Below are 21,124 nucleotides of genomic sequence, written 5' to 3'. Positions count from 1 at the left end.
CCGACAATCAGCTGACCGGCTCACACATACAGACCAGTTTTCAGCACTGCTGGTGTGCGTGAAGGGATTGCGCTCCAGAAAAGCTGAACTTCCAGGTTCTGGCGCGCATGCGTGCCCGATAATCAGCTAGCTGGCATGCATGCGTTCAACAGTTTCTGGCATTGCCGCACATGCAAAGGACAGCTGATCGTCATGCGTGCATGTGCACCAGAAACCCAGAAGACAAACAGGCAAGGCCGTGTGTCCCGGGTGTCATGGTTTAGCGTGCCACTTTGGACATGCATGCCATAGGTTCGCCATCACAAAAGGTGATTACATGAAACAGTTGCCAAGCAACTGAATTTTGCTCATGTGACCAAAGGGATGCTGCAATAGTTGTAAATGTGAAAAATGGTCCTCAATCACCTTTTTCAGTGCTGTTGCAACTTCAAACAGTCAATAAAGAAATGGTTATAAGTTGAGGACTTCTAGTTATTGCCACAAATAACTATTTATACACTAGAGTTAAAAGACGAACTGCGGTAGATGCAAGCATTTCGTATTGACTCATCAGTAACTACGTTACAATAACAGGGTTAAAAGACAATTACATCGGCAGAACTGATAGGTGCTTGGCTTTCAGAATAAAGGAGCATCTTCCGAAATGGGTCCAGACAGCACTGAGTAATCCAACAACAACAGCAGCAAATCATAACCATAAAATGCCATCTTCAGTCATTGCACAGCATTTACTAGCTACGGGCCACCAGGTGGATCCAAACTCTGCGTTTAAAAAGTTTTAATGTGCCATAGTAACTCTTGTTTTCTGTGTTTTGCGAAGCAGTTGCCATTAACCAATTGAAGCCTCCCTTGTGCGTGCAGAAACAGCTGTATGTCAATCTACGCCTCCTGTGGGCGTAAGGCTTGTCATTGGTTGCTTTCCTGCACACATTATAGGCTTAATTAATGCTCTTGCTAGATCTTATAGTTGAGGCTGATTTCAATTGTGTTATTGCAATGTAAGTACTGATAGAGTCAATACAAAATGCTTGCATCTACCACTGTTCATCTTTTAACTGTATTGTTTAAAATTTTAAAAGGAACTAATTGTTAGAAATAACTGCTTATAAGAGTGGTATTTTCACTCACCTTTTCATCAAGGATGTCTGGATGTTCAGTGAGCCATACACAGAGACACTGAAACGCTGCTACTATCATGGAATGGAGATCTCTAGAATGGAGAGGAGCTGGACGACTACACTGATACACAATGTAGCAGCACACAGAGCTAATTGCTCTCTTCCTATCAGAAGAGTCAACGCCAACCTTCATCTGTCATGAGAAGTACAAAAAAGTTGCTTAGCTTTAGGAAATCACTCTCTACGTTAAATCTAAATTAAAACCCCATAAACGTGCAAGTGAATTCAATATACCAAACTATAGGATGTAATGCAAAAGGCCCATGGATACTGGATTTTTATTTTCTTTTAAATGCTTTTGACTTAAAGAGCTTTGTTTTTAACTAATTTTATTTCATTTAATTGCTATTCAATTCAGTGTTTTTTGTGATCCTACTATGGAACAAGTTACATTGCCAGCTCTGCTAGACATTCCCAAAGGAGGAAAGACATTTTGGTAAAGAAGTAAAGGGAAGATAAACCCAAATCCTCCAGTCTAACCCAAATAATTCTCTGAAGATTCCCTAATGCTCACCTTTGCCAGGCCGGAGAGTAGCTCTAATGCAGCTAGTGAAATGCTCATTTCCTGTCTCCACTGTGCGTTGAGCCTCTGTGTTACCAAATGAATGCTGCGGATCAGGAGTCCAGCTGCAGTATCTGTATGAAGAGCTAGGATATAAACCCCAATACCACACACCACAGGGAGGGAAAACAACTAAGCATTAGTGACAATTAGCAAAGCAGTCCATCAGACAGAAGCTAAAGCAGCCACAATACACACAGAAAACAAAGTACACACTCCTCTGGGAAGTAAAACATTCAACAGGAAGTAACTTATACTCTGAATGTTAATTAAGGTAGCTAAATACTAATCTAAAACATTGGTCAATGTTGCCAATGATAAATTTGGCTAACCTAAATTTTTTGTGTGTTCTCAGGCCTTGCTATCGTATTTTTGTGATAAATTTTGAAATACCATTTTTAGCAGGAACTAAAACTTGAGCAAAATAAATGTAACATTATTATGTAGCTAACAATACCCTATGTTTAATGTTCTGTTATTTAAATATTATCTTTTTCCAGAAATGGAAAATTTGAGCATAGTTCAGAATGACAAGTTAAAAAAACTCACCTTTCCCCAACCAACCTTTTCTGTTGCAAAGTCTAGGTTTTAGTTGGTAATATTATTGTATTGATAAAAACAAAGAACTTTTCCATGCCTAAGGCTTACTACTTTCATAATTCAATATTTTAGAAGTCTATTACCTTACTGAAAGCACAAACTACTCCTAAAGCACAAAATAATATGGAACTAGATCTCTTTTCACAAAATATAACAGAAATACTGGCTTCTCCTCGTTTACCAGGAATGAGCATTTTGGAAGCCGTCATAGGGTTAATACATGGCAAAGCACACCAAGTGGCTTAATACCTCTTAGAATCTATTTTTGATATTTTTTGCCAGGTTTTTTTTTGCCTTTACAAATATATTTGTTGCACTCACATACATTATAAATCAATTCACGGTCACTAATGGACTTTTGTCTCTGTACTTTGAACTCACATTAATCAAAAACTCAATAACATATGGGCATTTTGCATCAGCTTTAATACCATCATTGAGATTGATCCTTTTAGACAAAAAAGATGGAGCACAGGCCAAACAATTCAGATTAGAATGGTCTTTAGATATACTGGACTTTCTACAATTCCCAAATAATATGCTGAAGGTTAAGTTAGGAAATGATGCACCTAAAAATGTTGCTAATGCAGTCCTTAGGTTAGAGGCTGATCTTGCCAAAGTAAAAATTAGAATGTGGATAGCAGCAATAAAGTACACTTAATTAGAGTCCATCCAGTTTGACCCACCTAATGCAGAGTAATAATTTTTATTCCAATTGGAAGAAAGTCTTTAACTGGAAAAATCACATTGTGTGGCCTATTCCTAATTAATTTATGTATATTAAACAAGGATCAGGCTAAGGAATTGATTACACAACACTTCCTGGATCTAGTATTGAAGTTTAATCTTCTGCCCTACTTTGATAGGAGAGTCATTACATCTTATCTTTCTACATTGGTCTATCCCACGTATATAATTGGGTTTTCACAAGGGTATGTTTCAATGCCCTTCCCTCTACATTCCTAGAAGGGAAATACTATAATATTCCTTTAATTTGCCAGCTTAGCCTTTGTGGAATGGAGAAACTATTACAGGTACACTATAACATTGCCATTTTTATTTGAGTTTACATTTTAAAAAATGGTGATTTCTTTTCTAACAATGACTCCAGGGCAGTCAGAGGATTACTTAGCTTTTGTACTAACTGACAAAAAATGTCCAGGTCACCTATAATACCAGTAAGTTTTACCACTTAACTTAAAGAAGCTTCCTAGAGCGCACTTCCAGTCACATAAATCTGGCTTGTTTATTTTTGTATATTTTGTATATTTTTTCTGTACGTTTCTTTGTTAAAGCTAGGTTTTGATCATAACAGAGTTCTACTGATTAAGTTGGGAAGTAAAATTCTGCAACCTCATGTCCAATCAATAACATCTATTATGTAGTGGCAAAGTGAGACTCATTTAAGTACATTACATAAGCCCTCACTCAAAAATCACTAATTAAACAAGACTGGTTAATGCTATAATAAGCTGAAAAGTTAATTTCACTTAACTTAGCTACCCTGAGGCTATAAAATGTGTTCTTTACTCTGGAAATACATCATGACTACTAATTTCAGGGAGGAAAGGCAAGAGACAAGAAGCAGAGTCTATAGGGAAGACTTCTAAATGATTATTCTTGTACATGTCGCATTATTACGGCTTTATGCTGTTTTTTATTATTATTCTCAGAATCATTTTAGTCACTGGTGTGAGCCATCTTAAACAAGATAAAAAGTTGCCTCAAGCATGACAAGAACACTACATATGTATGAAAAAAATTACAAATTTTAAGTTCAAAAGTGTTTCACGATCTTTTAGGTATTACAAGTTTTGCTATTATATGGTTTTTGTAAAAAAAATCTTTCACTTTGATCCCTGGGCATTAATCTGAATCAAAGTTCTCTACAGAATGAAATGTTCTAATAAAAAAACCCTACTACTGGCATAGTTAACATTATGTGACTCCTCTGATATCTTGGCAGAGACCTGGTTCTGCTTTTCCTAACAGTTCCATTACGTTTCCTTCATTATAGAGCAAAGCATATTTAAAAGCAGCTGAGACTGAAATATAATTTAAAACTTATGCTCAAGAGATATTTATATTTTGAGACAATTCCAGATTGAAAATTGCATATATATTGGTTTTCGTCATTGGAAAAAAATAACTTTATTTTACACTACCGAGTTATTGAAAGAAGGGTTGCCTAAAAATTGCTAAATGTAGCACGTATACTAATAGCATCATTGTTAGGTGAAACAGGTGGCCATCAAGAAAACCCAGCATGGCCAATAGATGCTTTATGCCATTTTTTGCCTGAAAACAACATAAAACTTTGCAAATCACGGTCACATGATCATAGGATACTGCAACTAGCTGTAAATGGGAGCCTGCTACCAACCGCCTGAAATGCAATTATGGGACCGTGTGTGTGTGCAGTTGTAACTTCAAGGGTATGTCAGAAGTAGCTTTTTAAGTATATGTTGTAACTTCAAAGAGTTATTAAGCTCTGAGAATTACCTGTAATGGAAAGAATATTATTCCATATAGTTAAGATTTCATAATGACTTTATATGTAATTTTTTTATTCTCCTTTTTCTCTTCAGTTATTTTTCTCTTTTATATTCATATGTTAAAGTAATGAAAAAATAATTTTAAAAAGTATACAGGACTTCAAAGATCAATCAGATAACATACTACATTCCTCCATAAAAACACAGAACACTAGTCTACCTCAGTGAAATTATTAATTGTCTGATAAGTCATGTAGTAAGAACAACTTATCTGATGCTTTACCTAAAAGTGATGGTTTTATATTGTCATTAGTGGTAGAAAGGGATTCAGATGGATAATTAGATATGCAAAGAGTTGCCTTTCTGGTGAATTTATTACAAGTGCCTTCTGGGTTCTTAGGAAGGATGACTGGGATCTCTAACTTTATCAAAGAAACTGATCTTCAACTGGTATTGGTTTATCAGATTCAGAAATCTGTAAGCTCAGATAACAATTGCTTCTTAATACATATGAAAACAAGCTTTTCTAGTCAAAAGAGTCATTCCGGCTTTCAGTTGCCACAGCAAAGTATACCAGTATGTTCTAAATGAGACAAATATGTACTACTCTGCCAGGTCCTGAAGTGAATTCTACAATGAAAAGAGTTAGGTAGAATAATGATCTTCAAATGTAGTAGAAACACATATAACACACATATTTGTGCACATACAATGTTTTATATACATCTGATTAATATTGATTAATGAATCTTGGGTTTTTCCAACTAATTCAAGAACACAGTATACATTTAGCGCAATAAATACAAACAGAGGGGGTCAAAAAACTGAAACCAAAGCAAAGATTTGGGAACTGCAACATCTAGTAAAGTTATTTACATTCCCCCCAATTACATCGACATTAGCATGGTGGCACAGTGGTTAGAGTGCAGTATTGCAGGCTACTTCTGCTGCCAGCTGCCTGCAATTTGGCAGTTTAAATCTCAACAGGCTCAAGTTGACTCAGCCTTCTATTCTTCTGAGGTGGGTAAAATGAGAACCCAAACTGTTGGGGGCAATATGCTGAATCTGTAAACCGCTTAGAGAGGGCTATAAAGCACTGTAAAGCGGTATTTAAGTGCTATTGCTATTAGACTATTCCAACACAATACATGGGGCCACAAAAACCAGACTGAATATTATACACATTTAGTAGCATTCTGAAGGCTGTAAATATTGATCAGAATGAAAACATCTTTTCAAAATGAAAAAGTAACAATACTGAAAGAGTGGGTGAGTGGGAAGCAGCAACAACGAAATAGATAGGAAAACTATTCTAAAACTAAAACTCTCCAAAACCACCTGTTGTTGTGGGGAAAAATAGGAGGCGGAATCCCTTGAGTTATACAAAATAAAGGCAGAATATAAATTTGCAAAAGCGCAGATTTATGTTCTTTGCAAAAAAGCAAAAACACCAATTGTTACCCAATAACTTACCCCCTCTGTCCCTTATAATGACAATTATTTGTTTATTAGCATCATTTATATCTATATCTACCCTTTTCCAAGACTCAGGATGCTTACAGAGTCATAAACTAAAATATATATTCTAAAACATTATCTGTATAAACACGAAACAAAATAAACTAAACCAGATCTGTTGAAAAGCAATCATTACCTCCTCCATCACCCAAATACTTGCTGGAACAGAACAGAACTGCTGAATTTTGCTAGTTCACCAAAAATATATGTTTTATCCTTTTTCCCCCAATTAAAAAGTGTAAATCATTTAAAACCTTGCAGATGCCACTTTAAATAAAGTGGAATTCGTAGGCTAGGTTTTTTGCAAGTATTAAGGTAGCCAATCTTACCATAATCTCTCAGCAGAGCTTGTGCGGGTCTCTCACTGTCAGGAGTTGTTGGCTCTGTGCTTCCTCCACTTGCCGTGCTAATCCCACTGTTAGTGCGACTGTGACTTTTCAGGACAAGATTCTCACCACCATTCTGTTAATTCAGAAATCAGGCTTTGACGAGAAGGCTATTCTCAGAAAATGTTTGTGCTTATTGGATAATTTGCTTTGACTCACCAAAGCATCTCTTCTTAAAAATGAGAAAAATCTTACCGTTTCCATCTGGCAACCAATAGCTTCTAAAAGTGCTGAATCTTGCACAATGTTCAGCATTGCACCTGTAGAAGAAGATTTAAGATATGACAATATTTTTTCTGTTAACTTCTCTGTCTGTGTGACCTTATTTCTAATGATATTTGTTTTCACTGCCATTTTGTGAAAATCTATGCAACAAATAATTCCAGGACTTTTTTGCATGGGAAGGCTTTGCTCCCAATTTTTGAAAATTAGACATTTCTTTTCAGATTCACATTTACCACTTTCAGATTTCAGGTCAATTCTACTATATCCATAGGTTTTTTTGGGTGGGGGCGATTATCCATCATTATTTTTCCTTTGTGCACTGTTCACTGAATGCAAAGAGGAGCAGGATGGAGTTAGACCGGAGCCAGTTTTGCCCATTTTTTAAGCAATCACATATAGTGAAAGCTTTATAGTTTGCAGCTAGGGCAAACTATTTCACAGCTAGTATTTGAAAGATTCTCCTCTTTTTTGTGTGTTTCTAGAAACACTGCCCTTTATTGCCTATTAAGCATATGGTAAAAAAGTGTATTTTGAGGGAGGGGATTGTTTAAATAAATAAATAAATAAATAAATAAATAAATAAATAAATAAATAAATAAATGTGTTATAAAACAACTGAATGTCAAAAATTCTTAAGTTTTTTTAAAATGTTTTTTTCTGAATGCTATCAAAGGAAAGTATACTTTGAGTCATTTGTTCAGAAATTACATCTTCTTCAAATGAGTCCCCAAAATATTATTCATCTGTATGTGCAAATCTATAGAACAGCCTGTGCTCTCTGCTTACCACCACAGTAATATGTATCAATCAGGTATAAACTCATTTTTTTTCTTTCTACCTGAACATCATTTCATTTTTAATTTCCTTAATCAATAAGATCAAATTAAAGTTATCAGAACATTACAAATATTGTAAAAACACATTCACAAATTTTGAAGAACAGTTATTTATCACTCTGGCTCCTAATACTGGATACCAAGGAAACAAAAAAGTTAACTGTTTATAATCTTCAGTAACTGGAATCTGCTCTTATGATCGCTCAGGTAACATGCACAAAGCTTTTTCCAAAAGCACACATCTCATGGATCAAATAGAAAAGCAACCTAATATCATCTGTGTGTTGTTGGGGTCTGTTTCTGTCTGCAAGGCTCCAATCAATATGTTCACAAGCCTCAGTTTCAAAGAAAGAAAGGTGACTGGTTTATCATAGGATGAACTTTCATCATTGCTGAATTTTCCTTCCAGAACGATCTGAAAAACATATTTGAATATAGTATTTATTCCCTTTCATGTGTTTAGCAACTATCTAATAAAAAAGGATGCTATTTTACTTTCCCAATATATTATACTCCTACTCTGAACTAAAGAATGCAAGAAAGAAATACTGCTCAGCAGAGCTATTAAATGAACTATAAACTGTAAAACTGATACTAACCAACAATTTTAAAAAATGTAATTAAAGTTCCAGTTATATTCAGAAACTTGTATTTATAGAACTGTGAATCGTAAGTAAGAAACTCCAAAAGAATGGAGTGGTAAGAATACCCCAAAAGGAGATGTCCATAATCTTTCTGTATAGTAAAGATGAGTCTTACTTAACTATCACACTGTATTACCAGCTCAAGATGCAAAATATGTATATGATCCTGTATATTTGAAATTACATTATAGTATACCAATGTCCAAAGTCCTAAAGTCTTAAAGACGTATTACTTGATACAAGAATAAAGCCACATATTTTCATTCATGTTGTGAATTTATTTCTTTTCTATGTAATAATGGCATTTTAGCACTTGGAAGTATCCTATACTAATTGCTAGTTTGGCTATATTTAGACTATTTTTTTTTTAAATCACTGAAAATCCCTAAAATCCATTACCTCTGATTTGATTGTTCCAAAATGATGAGGAAGAGGCAACAAGGACAGTAAAATATTGATAGAGGCCCTTCTTAGTTCTGTGGGATTCACATATGTTTTAAATTTTGAGAGCTCCCTGGATAAAAACAACAACAACAAAATGATAAGTTTTTTGAAACCTACCACTTCCATTTCAAAACAAAAATATCCTATTTAAATGTGTAAGTGTAACATTTAATGTTTGCTCAAGATTCACCAAAATGTCATGATTTGCTGGTAGAAGACCCCAATGCATTCATTTTAATGGAAAAATTGTAGGCAGAAAAGATTGGAATTTTTATTCAGCGTGAATACAGGTGATTTCATCTCATTTATACCTGATGTTAAGGACAAGATATTCAACTCTGTTGAAATACTCAGTGTTCTACCTCAGAAGATGTCAATATTTTAGATGGATGGACTGCACAAGACCTTTTGGAGAACTGAGCATCTTAGTCAAATATAAGTTAGTACTTTGTAAGGAGAAGGTCCTGCTTTCAATCCACAGCATCTCTAGATAGGACAGGAAAAATCCCTATCTGATAGTTGCCATAAGTTGGTGTTCATAGCACTGGGATAGATGAAGCAACACTAATGCTATGTTTCTCTATTTGATGTAAAGGTAACTTTACTCTCAAAATGATCAGATTTATAACATAGATAAAGGAGCCATATAAGACAATCCTTTCTTTAACAAGTCTGCTTTAAAATCAATGCAACTATATGTTTGACAGTTGTAGCTAATATAATAATGAAAGCTACATGTTGAAATACATGCTTCTCAAAAATGAGTTATTTACTTGGCCTATCAATAGTAAAAATCAATAATAATTAAAACAGATAAAAAAATATTATCTAGTGCTCCCAACTCTATCGATTTCTCTTATTCGTTTTTAATGGGACCAAAATGCATAACATAAAATAGCATATCTTTTAATAAATATTCATATAACATGTATGCTACAAGACATTCAGACATAACAAACTATATCAATAATCTTTCCCTTCCATTTTGCCCTTTGCCCTTTGCTCTGTATTTCTGGGTTAATACAAGTAGTCCTCGACTTAAGACCATAATTGAGCCCAAAATTTCTGTTGCTAAGCGGGACATTTGTTAAGTGAATTTTGCCCCATTTTACTACCTTTATCAGAATTGTTAAGTGAACCATTGCAGTTGCTAAGTTAATATCACTTAGTATGTTAAGTGAGTCTGGCTTTCCCATTGACTTTGCTTGTCAAAAGGATGCAAAAGGAGATCATATGAACCTGAGACAATGCAGCCATCATAAATATGAGTCAGTTGCCAAGGATCCGAATTTCATTCACATGATGGAGGGGATGCTGCAACAATCATAAGTGTGAAAAATGATCATAAGTCACTTTCCTCAGTGTAACTTTGAACGGTCGCTAAATGAACTGTTGGACCTGTATTCTTTAGAATACAGAACAGCCTTCCTCAACCAGATACTTTCCAGATCTGCTGAGGTTACAGTTTGTAGAATTCCTTGACAACATAGTAACCCCGCTTATGTGGTTCTGAAAATATTCAGCAGTTTATAATATAAATGTAATCAATTTACCTGTCAGGTAAGATAGTTTCAAGTGCTGAAATGAAGTAAGGAACCAAAACATCAATCCCCTTCAGGTCACAGCAGAACAAGGCAGGGGAGTTTAAGATAACACTAGCCAAAACTGGGTGGCAAACAGAATCAGCTATCTGCAGTCCCTGAATTAAAAGCATGTAAAACCTGGCAGAAAAAGAAAAACATAAACAGTTTAGGAAAGAAGTATTAGCAAATCAAGATAATTTTAGATGGTCAACAGCAAAGAGAAATTTGGCATTTATATTGAGGCATCATGAGCATCTAAAGCATCTGCTACATTTTTCTGTTTCAAATGAAATGTTGAAAATTATCATGCATGGTTCAGCCTTGCAGATGCTGAATTAAAGTATCAGTTATTTATTGCATTTATTTATTTCCCCTTCCATTCAATCGTGTGCTATTCTCAATGACTTGCCTGCAGTTTCTTTGGCAAGATTTTTCAGAAATGGTTTGCCATTCCCTCCTTCTCGCCCAAGGCCACCTGGATGGCTTCATGCCTAAGGCAGGGCAAGAACTCATGGACTCCAGGTTTCTAGCCTGGGGCCTCAGCCACTACACTGAACTGTTTCTTATATTTATATACCACTTTTATTTGTATCCCATCTTTATTCTGAGAGCTCAAGACAGTTTATATCTCCCTATCTACATAATAACTATGAGATGTTGGACTGAGAATAACTGACCAAATCATCCAGTAAACTCCCTAGTAGAGAGGGGATTTGCACCTCGGATTTAAACAGATTAACAGAATTGGAAGGGACCTTATAGGTCAGGGGTCTCCAACCTTTGCTTTTGCTGGCTGAGGGACTCTGGAAGTCTACAAGTCTTAAAGAGACCAAGGTTGGAGACCCCTGTTATAAGTCATCTAGTCCAACCTCCTGCTCAAGCAGGAGACCCTATACCATTTCTGACAAATGGCAGTCCAATCTTTTCTTGAAAGTCTCAAGTGATGAAGCTTCTGAAGGCAAGCTGTTCCATTGGTTGATTGTTCTCACTGTCGGAACGTTCCTCCTCATTTCTAGGTTGAATCTCTCCTTGGTCAGTTTCCATCCATTATTCCTTGTCTGGCCTTTGTCTGCCTTGGAAAATAGCTTGACCCCCCTCCTCTCTCTGGCAGTCCCCCAAATATTGGAACACTGCTATCATGTCTCCCTTGGTCCTTCTCTTCACTAGACTAGCCATGCCGAGTTTCTGTAACTGTTCTTCATACATTTTAATCTCCAGTCCCCTAATCATCCTGGTTGCTCTCCTCTGCACTTTTTCTAGAGTCTCAACATCTTTTTTAGTGTGTTGACCAAAACTGGATGAAGTACTCTAGGTGTGGTCTTACTAGGGCTTTATAGAGTGGTATTAGTACCTCACTTGATCTTTATTGTATCCTCTGTTAATGCAATTTAGAATTGCATTGGCTTTGTAGCTGCCGCTGCACACTGCTGGCTCATATTTAGCTGATTGTCTACTAAGACTCCAAGATCCCTTTCATAGTCACTGCTATTAAGTCTGGTTTTTCCCAGTTTATAAGTGTGCTTTTGGTTTTTCTTACCTAAGTGTAAGACTTTACTTTTCTCTACACTGAATTTCATTTTGTTAGATAGGGTCCAGTGTTCAAATCTGTCAAGATCCTTCTGGATCTTGAGCCTATCTTCTAGAGCCGTGTTGGCGAACCTGTGGCACGTGTAGCCATATCAGTGGGCAACACAGCTCAGCTCCGGCCAGCTGATTTTCGGGCCTGCTGGACCCACCAGAAGTAGGGAAACAGGTTGTTTCCTGCCTCTGGAGGGCCTGGGGTGGGGGGGAAGGCCCGTTTTTCTTTCTCACCTGGCTCTCTATGCATCTAGGGAGGGAGAAAACAGCCTTTCCCAGGCCCTCTGGAGTGAATTTTTTGCTGTCCCCAGCCTCCAGACACTCCTAGAAAGGCTCTGGAGGCTGGGGGCAGCAAAAAACGTAACTTCCTGTCCAACCGGAAGTTGGGAAGCGGGCCATTTTGGGCCTGCGGAGGGTCTCAAGGGGGTGTGGAAGGCTGTTTTCGCCTTCCCCAGATGCATAGAGAGGATCTGGAGCCACGTGAGAAAGAAAAACGGGCCTACCGGGCCATTGTGTGCCAGGAGAGTGCGGGGAGGTGGATTGCATGCGCAGGGCACATAGAATTATGGGTGTTGGCACGCACGTGCACAAACCCCCCCCCCCAATCCTGGCACACAATACCCATCACTGTTCTAGAGTGTTAGCTATTCCTGCCAGCTTAGTATCATCTGCAAATTTGGTGATACTAAAATTTTCCCTTCTATTCCCCCATCTAAGTCATTTATGAAGATATTGAAGAGTACTGGGCCTAAGACGGAACCTTGTGGCACTCCACTGCTTACTTCTCTCCATGTAGACTTAGACCAATTAAGGACTACACGCTGAATACGGTTTGTCAGCCAGTTGCGAATCCATCTGGTGGTGAATCTATCTATCCCACAAGTAGGTTGTGATCTACTTTGTTGAATGCCTTGCTGAAGTCGAAGTATATTATGTCGACAGTATTTCGCTGGTCTACCAATTTAGTCACTATGTTGAAGAATGAAATAAGATTGGTTTGGCATGATTTGTTTTTAACAAACCCGTGCTGACTGCTAGTTATTACTTTACTCATTTCTAGGAGTTGGCAGATCTGTTTTTTTATTATCTTTTCCAGTATCTTCCCGGGTATTGATGTTAGGCTGATTGGTCTGTAGTTTCCTGGGTCTGTTTTTTTTCTTTTTTCCTTTTTTGAAGGTGGGAACCACATTAGCTCTTTTCCAGTCCTCTGGTAGTTCCCCAGTGTTCCAGGATTTTTGAAAGATGTGGTCCAATGGTTCTGAGATGGCATCTGCTAGCTCCTTTAAAACTCTGGGATGTAAGGATCAGGTCCTGGTGATTTGTATTCTTCAAGATCAGACAGGTGTTCTATATTTTTTGGCTTATTTTAACTTTTAATTCCAGTCTGTTTTTTACAGTTATGTTTCTGGTAGGTTGGGCTATAGTTTCTTTTTGTGTGAAGACCGATGCAAAGAATGAGTTAAGCAGCTCTGCTTTTTCTCTATTGCCTGTTACTTCCTTGCCATCTTCTCTCTTTAGTGGACCGACTTCCCTTGATTTTTTTTCTTGTTATTTATGTGTTGGAAGAAACTTTTTTTATTATCTTTGACTTTCGTTGCAAGTCTTTGTTCATTCCGAGCCTTTGCTTTCCTGACTTTGTCTTTGCAGATTCTGGCTGTCTACTGATATCCTGCCTTAGTTATGCGTCTTTCCATTTTTTGTATTTGTCCTTTTTGTCTTTTAATTTGTCAGAGAGATCTTTGTGTGCTGGTTTCTTCTTGGATTTCTTGTTTTTCTTTCTCAGCAGTATTGCACTGGTCTGGGCTTTTATGATCGTATTTTTCAGTTTCCCAAGATTTTTGAGTTGTTTTCCCCTTTAGGATTTTCATCCAAGGAATTTTTTCCAAGTTCTCTCTGAGTTTATTAAGATCAGCTCTTTTAAAATCTAAGACTCTGGTATCATTTTGTTCTTCTATCATTTTTTTCTTCTAGCTAAAAACCTAACCACCAGGGCTACCCTACAGTTACTATGCTGGGATGGCAACGAAATCTTTCAAACACAATGAGTAAATTACAATTTAAACCCAAAGAAGTATGTCTATTTAGCACATCATGACCCACTTTTAGAACACTAAAAATAAAAGGTAAGCATAAGTTCATCTGATTTGAAGTCATTTACTAATCACCAACATGAAGAAGTAATTTAAAATACTATATTTTCTTTATACAAAAAGATTCAGGGACTGACTACTTATACTTCTGTCCTTCCCTGTAAAAAATAAGACTCTCCACATTAAGCTATATGCATAATTACATAACACAAATAAAAAAAGCACCATTACAATTGGTACCCTATGAATGAGAGCTTTTCCTCTCTCCTAGAAGTTACATATATTATGTTACCTGTTTCTCAACTATAATAATCAATGATGCCAATTGCATAAACATGACAGTAGTCACAATATGCCACCATGCATTACAAAAGGACAATGGGAAAAATGAGTATTCATTTGCTTTTCATAGTCACAACCATTTCATCTGAAACATGCAATCTGGATTAACAGTTTCACATTTCATATAAACATTCTTTCTTATAAATGTTATTAGAAGGTGCCTTGAAGCACCTTTTTCAGTTGTTCTGCCAAACAACTGTAGAATTGCTATTTGCCTTGAAGCACCTTTTTCAGTAATGGCAAAAAGTTATTTGCAAGTTTGTATGGCAGGATAAAAAAACAAGATTTAAATATAAATTGTTTCAAGATGCTAAAGAAAGAGGTGGGCTAGGATTATCTGATTTAAAACTGTATTTTGCTGCCTATTGTATGGACTGGATGACTTTGAGAAGTGGGAGGTTATTAGAGTTGGAACAACATGATTTGACATTTGGGTGGCACAGCTATTTCTGGTATGACAAAGTTAAGGTTAATATAGATTTAAAAAATCATTTTATTAGGTGAGCCATATAAGGGTTTGGAAGCGGTTTAAAGCAAGATTATCCCAAAACTCACACAAGAAGGGGTTTTTTTAAGACAAAGGATAGTTACACAAACCTAGTTGACCTATGCTGGTTTATTCTTCAAGGAAAACCAAAATTAAAAACAAGGGGAAAATTGGAAACAGGAGGTCACACTTGTCAATGGTTTGCTCACACTCAATTGACAGAAAGATTTAAATTGGGCAAGAATTATGATCTTATGAGTAAACTGATTTTGAATTGGGTTTGTGTTCTAATGATGAGCATGTTATTGATAAGATGCATAAACCTTTATTGAAATTGAATATGGAAGATGTTAAAGATTGTATGATTAAGTGAGTAAAAAAAAATCTGGATACAATATAATGCTTATTCAATGGGAGAGTATGAGAATTAAAGATTTGAAATTTACATTGAATTATAGTATGAAATAATTTTTATAAAATGATGTACTTTTGGTGCTTAACATCTGATAAGTTGTAAAATATGTATAAGGTAGTATCAAATATATGTTGGAAATATAATCAATGCGAAGATACTTTTTATTATTTTTGGTGGACATATAAAAAAACTAAGAAATATTGGGATCAGATATGTATTTTAATTCAGAGAACTCTTAAAATGAATTTACAAATGAAACCAGAGTTTTCCTTTCAGGCCTTGATGGATAAATTAATTGAAAGAAATCTTGTTTCTGTATATGACAACAGTAAGGAGATTTCTCTATGCAAAAGTGGAAGGACTTACAAATTCCTACAATAAAAGAATGAAGAGTGGACTTAATGGAAATGGCTGAGATGGCAAAATGGATTGTTTTGATCAAAGAACAGACTTCTCTAGCACTGTTTTTTACTTAGAAAGCAATTACGGACATTTTGCTTGAAACTAAAAGAAATGAAACTTTAATTTTAGAGTTTGACAATTGGATTTATGATTAAATAAATAGTATTGTTAATTTTAGAGCAAGAGATTAATATAATTTACATTTGTATCTGTATCGAAGAAAATTGGAAGTAATTCTTTTTCTAATACTTTTCTGCACTATTTTTGTTCTCGAGCTTTCCTTTTTCTAATCCTTTCTTTTCCTTACATTGCATCTTTTGTTGAAGTCTAATGAAGTTTTATGGGAAAAAGAGAGAAGAATTGCTACTTTCCTTATTATTGTTATTATTACACCCTCTTCAGATTAACTTTTTCCTAAAGTGGTGTGGGAAGCATATGATGAGGAAAACTGTATTTTATTTGCTTAAAAAAGGTGGAATCCAAGATATTGTGCTTTTATGTACCCAAATTGATAGAATGCGCTTTAATTTAAAATTACTTAATTTACAATCCAATCTCTGAAGTGCCCAAACATTAAGAAGCTGGAAAAACCCCTTCATATGTAGCAAAGGTAAAGAACAGAATATTTGAACAATTCAACATGTAAATCGGTACCGAGATAAGTAGGCTGGCAGTATATCTTCTCCGGTTTTCTTGCTACAAAATATTCTACAGAGTGTTCCACATGCCTCTGCTCTGCCAGATTCATAGTTGTCAGAAAATTCCCCTGCATCAAACATAGGATTGGAAGCCACAGTCTCTGCAGACATTTGTGAGCCTTTCCTGCGAAACTCCATATTTGCTTGAGTTGCTATAGCTAAAACAAAAACAAGAAGCACAGAGTTTCATTACATTTGAAAGCATATCCAATAGGCTCATGGGATCCTGGACACAAAGATCATGTCAAATTTAGTAATCATAAAAAACATTAGTTTACTGCATTTATGTTAATGCCTCTGTTTATAAAGCATTTAGGGACTATGACTTTTGTAAGAAAATTATTTCCTTTTCACCTTCACACACAAGTAAATCATCTCCTCCTTCAGCAATCCATGCTACCTAAGCGCAGAAGCCTCTGCTCCATTCACATTCTCAGCCAGATGCATCAACAAAAGCCCTGAAACTTGTTTTACAGCAATGTCATTAATTTTTTTTACCCACTATATAAATCCTTTATATCCTCAAAAACGTGACTTGACCTTTTAACTATCCAGCAAGCTCCCAGGTTCCCAATTACTTCTCCTTTACCCTTTGCCACTATTGTGAGTCTTTACTGAAACTAGAAATAAGGATGCAGGCAGATGTCAAATTCCAAATCATGTCTATGGAAAATATTGCTTCAAAAAAGCCAAGAGATATATTTCTATGGCACCGAGAAAATGCTCAGAAGGAAATGCCTTCCATACACGTGTCAATGTTTTTCTCCTACAGTTGTTTTGTCTTCATCAAGCCTGCTTTCCAGAAGTAATGAGTCGCTTTTATGAGATACACAAGGGATGGTATGGCAAAAGTGACCTGAGATGGGAATTCCTGCATGCTTATGAAACTTTTGGTGGCATGGATTGAGGAAAAAAATTCAATACAGTTTAAAATACATCAGGAAGCTACAAGGAATTCACTCTTCTCTTTCTGTCGCTAAATTTTTTCCAACAGGCACCGAGCATATTTTATTCACAAACCTCTACTGTCATTAATGCTCTCTTGAAACATGTAACTGTTCAATTTCTTCCAGCTGTCAGCCAGAATGTCCCCTATCCAATTCCTTTTTTCCAGATATGTTAGGTGAATTCTAGCAAATATGAACAGTTTAAGATCATGCAGATGGATGCTCACAAAAAAGAATAACTCCAGTACTAAAAAAAAAAAAGCAACTGTTAGTCCAATTCTACCTTATTTAGGGGAATGGAGAAAGATATTTTACAGCATAATCCTATGCTGGCTTCCTCAAAAGTCTCACTGAATTCAAAACTCAGAGTTGCTTCTGAGAAAGCTACATAGGATGCAGCCGATGTCAACTATAGTCTTACAAACAGAAGCTCTGCCCATGCACTGAATGTTTATTACTAACAGATTGGTGATTTAGAAGGAATAGGTTAAAATAAATTTTATTGTCTTTTTTTAAATGAAGATAATTTCTTCACTAATTTTATTTTGGCATAAGGTAATTAAATCCAAATCTTTATGTGTCTTCCCATGAGCCATTTTTTGTCCTGAATAAGCTCTCCAGCATATAATGTTATATTGGGGGGAGGGGGAGGAAAAAACTACATGCAGAATGCATACAAATCAAAACACCAGATCTGTGTAAAAGAAGCTTTATGGGAAAAAAAACATGGTTAGTGCAAATTCCTATAATTCATGACACGAACACAGACTAAAGTACGGAAAATGATGGGACTGATGTCAGGCAGATTTGCTTTTGCCAACAATCTTCCCCGTTTAAAAAAGCACACACAGCTACTTGTCTTTCCCGTGTAAAGAGCAACAGCTACAAGGAATGACAATGATACAAATTTAAAAAATGGGATTATGAAAAAAAAAGAAAGGAAAAAAACATGACTGCAATTAAAGAGAAGCTACTAGTTCCTACTTACAAGATTTATAAGAAAGAAGAATTTGGATAAAAGATGCTGCAAGATAATAGAAATAAAATGGAAATAAATCAAAGGACAGCAATAGTTATAAAATACTTTAAAATGATGAAACTATAATTACAAGTTAAGTAGTGTTTAGGGTTTTGAAACATATTAAAAGCTTATGATCTAGCAGGCTTGTTAAACACATAGGAAATTAGCATTACGGTTCAAAATTATGATTTCATGCAGAATTTTGAAAGATTTAAAATACTGTCATGGGTTTCATGTATTGTACATTTAGTTTTACAGAATTATTCAGAAAGCAATTTGCTTTTATTCATATATCAGCAAATGAAGATCTACACTATAAAGAGATCATAAAGAGATGGGAAGAAAGAAAATTTACTATCTGTTTATCTCACATCAGATCAATTTGTTTATTTGCAGTTTCCATTAGGATGGCAAAATGCTTTAGTAATCACTCAAACCCTTTCTTCAGAGGAAAAAAAAACAATAGAAGAAACTTTTATTCAAGGTTACCAAATTACAAATCATCTGGGAAACAAACAGACCAGGAAGGGGTTAATAAGAAATCCTTTTTAATGTAAAAGATAATTAAGCATCTTATTTCACTCTGAGGATCACACTGGAATTAATTAATTTGTAACTATGAAGATTTGTGTGGGAATAGAAATATATTGTTTTAAATTAAAGCTAAAACAAATTCAATCATTACTTATGTGCTGTAAAGTACTTTTGCATAAAGTAGTTCCTGCATAAATCAAAGCAAAATTAATTATGCCATCATATCCACTGATAAAACAAAAATGTCTCCAATTTTAGAAAAGCTACTTCCCATATGGTTTATTACTTCCCCAGCAATCACTCATTTTAGATAAAATGTGAGGCAACACATCTAATTTCTCTGTGTTGTACCAAGGGCTGCTTGAAGCCCTGAATAACAACTTAATTGAGAAGAATTGAGGCAAGAAAATAGAACTTTTCAAGCTATCTCTTCAAGGGTTCTGCAATCTGTAGCTGCTATCAACAAGCATGCCTTTTGCACATTTGTTATCTTACTTTAAGGGCACTTTTTAAGTAACCCTTTATCCACTTTTATGTTGACATTTTTGGTACAGCAATATATATTTGTGTATGCGTGTGCGTGTGCGTGTTCAGATTCAAGATTATCTAAAAATAAGAATTTTGCAGCAACCTATTTGCATTTCTAGTATAGAATGGAGGATTTGACCGGCAAGTCTTGAAGCAGAGAATGTTCCTTCCACAAAGTACATGTTTGTGCAAAGGACTACTTTCAATAGTGCTTCAAAGTAATGAAATAATGTACTGTAATTCCAATACTGCTATTCAAATTACCTTTTAAAACAAGCAACTAAACATAGAAACAATCTTTCACCAAGTCAAAAGATTAAAATAACATAACGTTTCTATTTTAAGAGAAACAGGAATAGAAAAACATAGTAAAATCCTTGTAGCAAGCAAGGCTTAAAAACAAAAGGATAGAACAGGGAAAAATGGTTCGAAATTAGAGTGAAAAATTCATGTGAATCTTTATTAGTTTATACTGCATAACATGTAGTTAAGCCTACACAAACAGGCACATGACACTTGAATGTTGAGAAGTTACAGAAAGGAGAGGCATTCCTTCATTTCTCTACAGTACTCCTTGAGTGGCCAGCAATTCCCCTTGTCTAACAACAGTTAATTATTCACTCAGTTATTGCAACTCTTCTGAATTTGCCTATCACTTCACAAAGCAAACAGATCTCACTATCCACTTAGTCCAGTTTTGTGTATTTGAATTTAGCAGTAGCTCTGTAGAGCTTTAAACCCTTTAAACAAGGGTTTCATTCATCTAAAACACATACAGATAACCCACTCCCATGTCTTGGAGGGCTTTAAAGATTAAAACCAGCACTTTGAGGTAGACCCAGAAGCAAACTGGCAACCAATGCAGCTTACAGAAGAGAGATGTAACATACACTGTTAAAAGGAGCAAACTGTACCAACTGAAGTTTCTGGATATTCTTCAAGGGCAGCCCCATGTACAGCACATTGCAGTAGTCAAATCTGGACTTGATTAGGGCATGAGTGATTATAAGCAGGACCTGCCTCATCATCATCAGGAGCAAGAAGACAGTGATGAAAGTCAACTGGGATGGTGTACTGCAGGGAGGCAGGAATCTTGAAGTGCAGGGTAGCAAGGGACTGGGATGGCTGTGACTCCTTGCTGAGTTGCAAAATTCTGGGGCTGTTTGCCATTCCACAAAGGCAAGGCAAGGTGAAGAACAGCCAAAAGGAAAGAGATTGGGGTTGGTGTGGGGGGAGATAGGGAAGTGGGTTGGAGGCAATTTCTTATTATGGCTCAGGGCAGGAACAGACCAAGCCTGGAACAGCTTTGATTGGGATGGGTACTCAGGTAACAACCAGTAAAATTCACTCAAGGACAGTATTGCTGGGATTACAGTGACTAATCAATTGGTCCCCAATGGAAGAGAATATATGTAGTTCAGAGTTGAACTGTGAAGTCCTTGGTGCTCTCTAAGCTTCGTTGCTTGCTGGGCAATATCTTCAGTATAGAAGGGAACAGGGTTTGCTTTGTGTTTATATACAGTAGTTTGCCTGTGTCAGATCTCCCAGGTAAATCAGACAAGAGATACAATTAGATGACCTAATTTTATTTTATTGTAAATAACAGAATCC

The 21,124-nt window shown here is 35.9% G+C and overlaps 1 protein-coding gene across 3 annotated transcripts in view; it reads right to left on the bottom strand.

The window, feature by feature from the left end:
* Positions 1-21,124, bottom strand: part of RALGAPB (Ral GTPase activating protein non-catalytic subunit beta) — a 75,556-nt gene that overhangs the window by 21,855 nt on the left and 32,577 nt on the right. For 2 of the 3 annotated variants that reach the window (XM_058175511.1, XM_058175512.1), the window contains exons 10-17: positions 16,440-16,641; positions 10,442-10,609; positions 8,844-8,958; positions 8,068-8,215; positions 6,935-6,999; positions 6,683-6,815; positions 1,693-1,826; positions 1,129-1,311 (exon numbers count right to left, since the gene is read on the bottom strand). In XM_058175511.1, coding sequence (XP_058031494.1) covers positions 1,129-1,311; positions 1,693-1,826; positions 6,683-6,815; positions 6,935-6,999; positions 8,068-8,215; positions 8,844-8,958; positions 10,442-10,609; positions 16,440-16,641 — 1,148 coding nt within the window. The remainder of the gene's footprint in view (positions 1-1,128; positions 1,312-1,692; positions 1,827-6,682; positions 6,816-6,934; positions 7,000-8,067; positions 8,216-8,843; positions 8,959-10,441; positions 10,610-16,439; positions 16,642-21,124) is intronic. The other variant, XM_058175513.1, reaches the window with a different exon arrangement.

The sequence above is a fragment of the Ahaetulla prasina genome, chromosome 3 (assembly GCF_028640845.1).
Source record: "Ahaetulla prasina isolate Xishuangbanna chromosome 3, ASM2864084v1, whole genome shotgun sequence".
Classification (NCBI taxonomy): Eukaryota; Metazoa; Chordata; class Lepidosauria; order Squamata; family Colubridae; genus Ahaetulla; species Ahaetulla prasina.
Note: the sequence above shows the minus strand (reverse complement) of the source record. Positions and strands in the feature narration are given on the sequence as shown.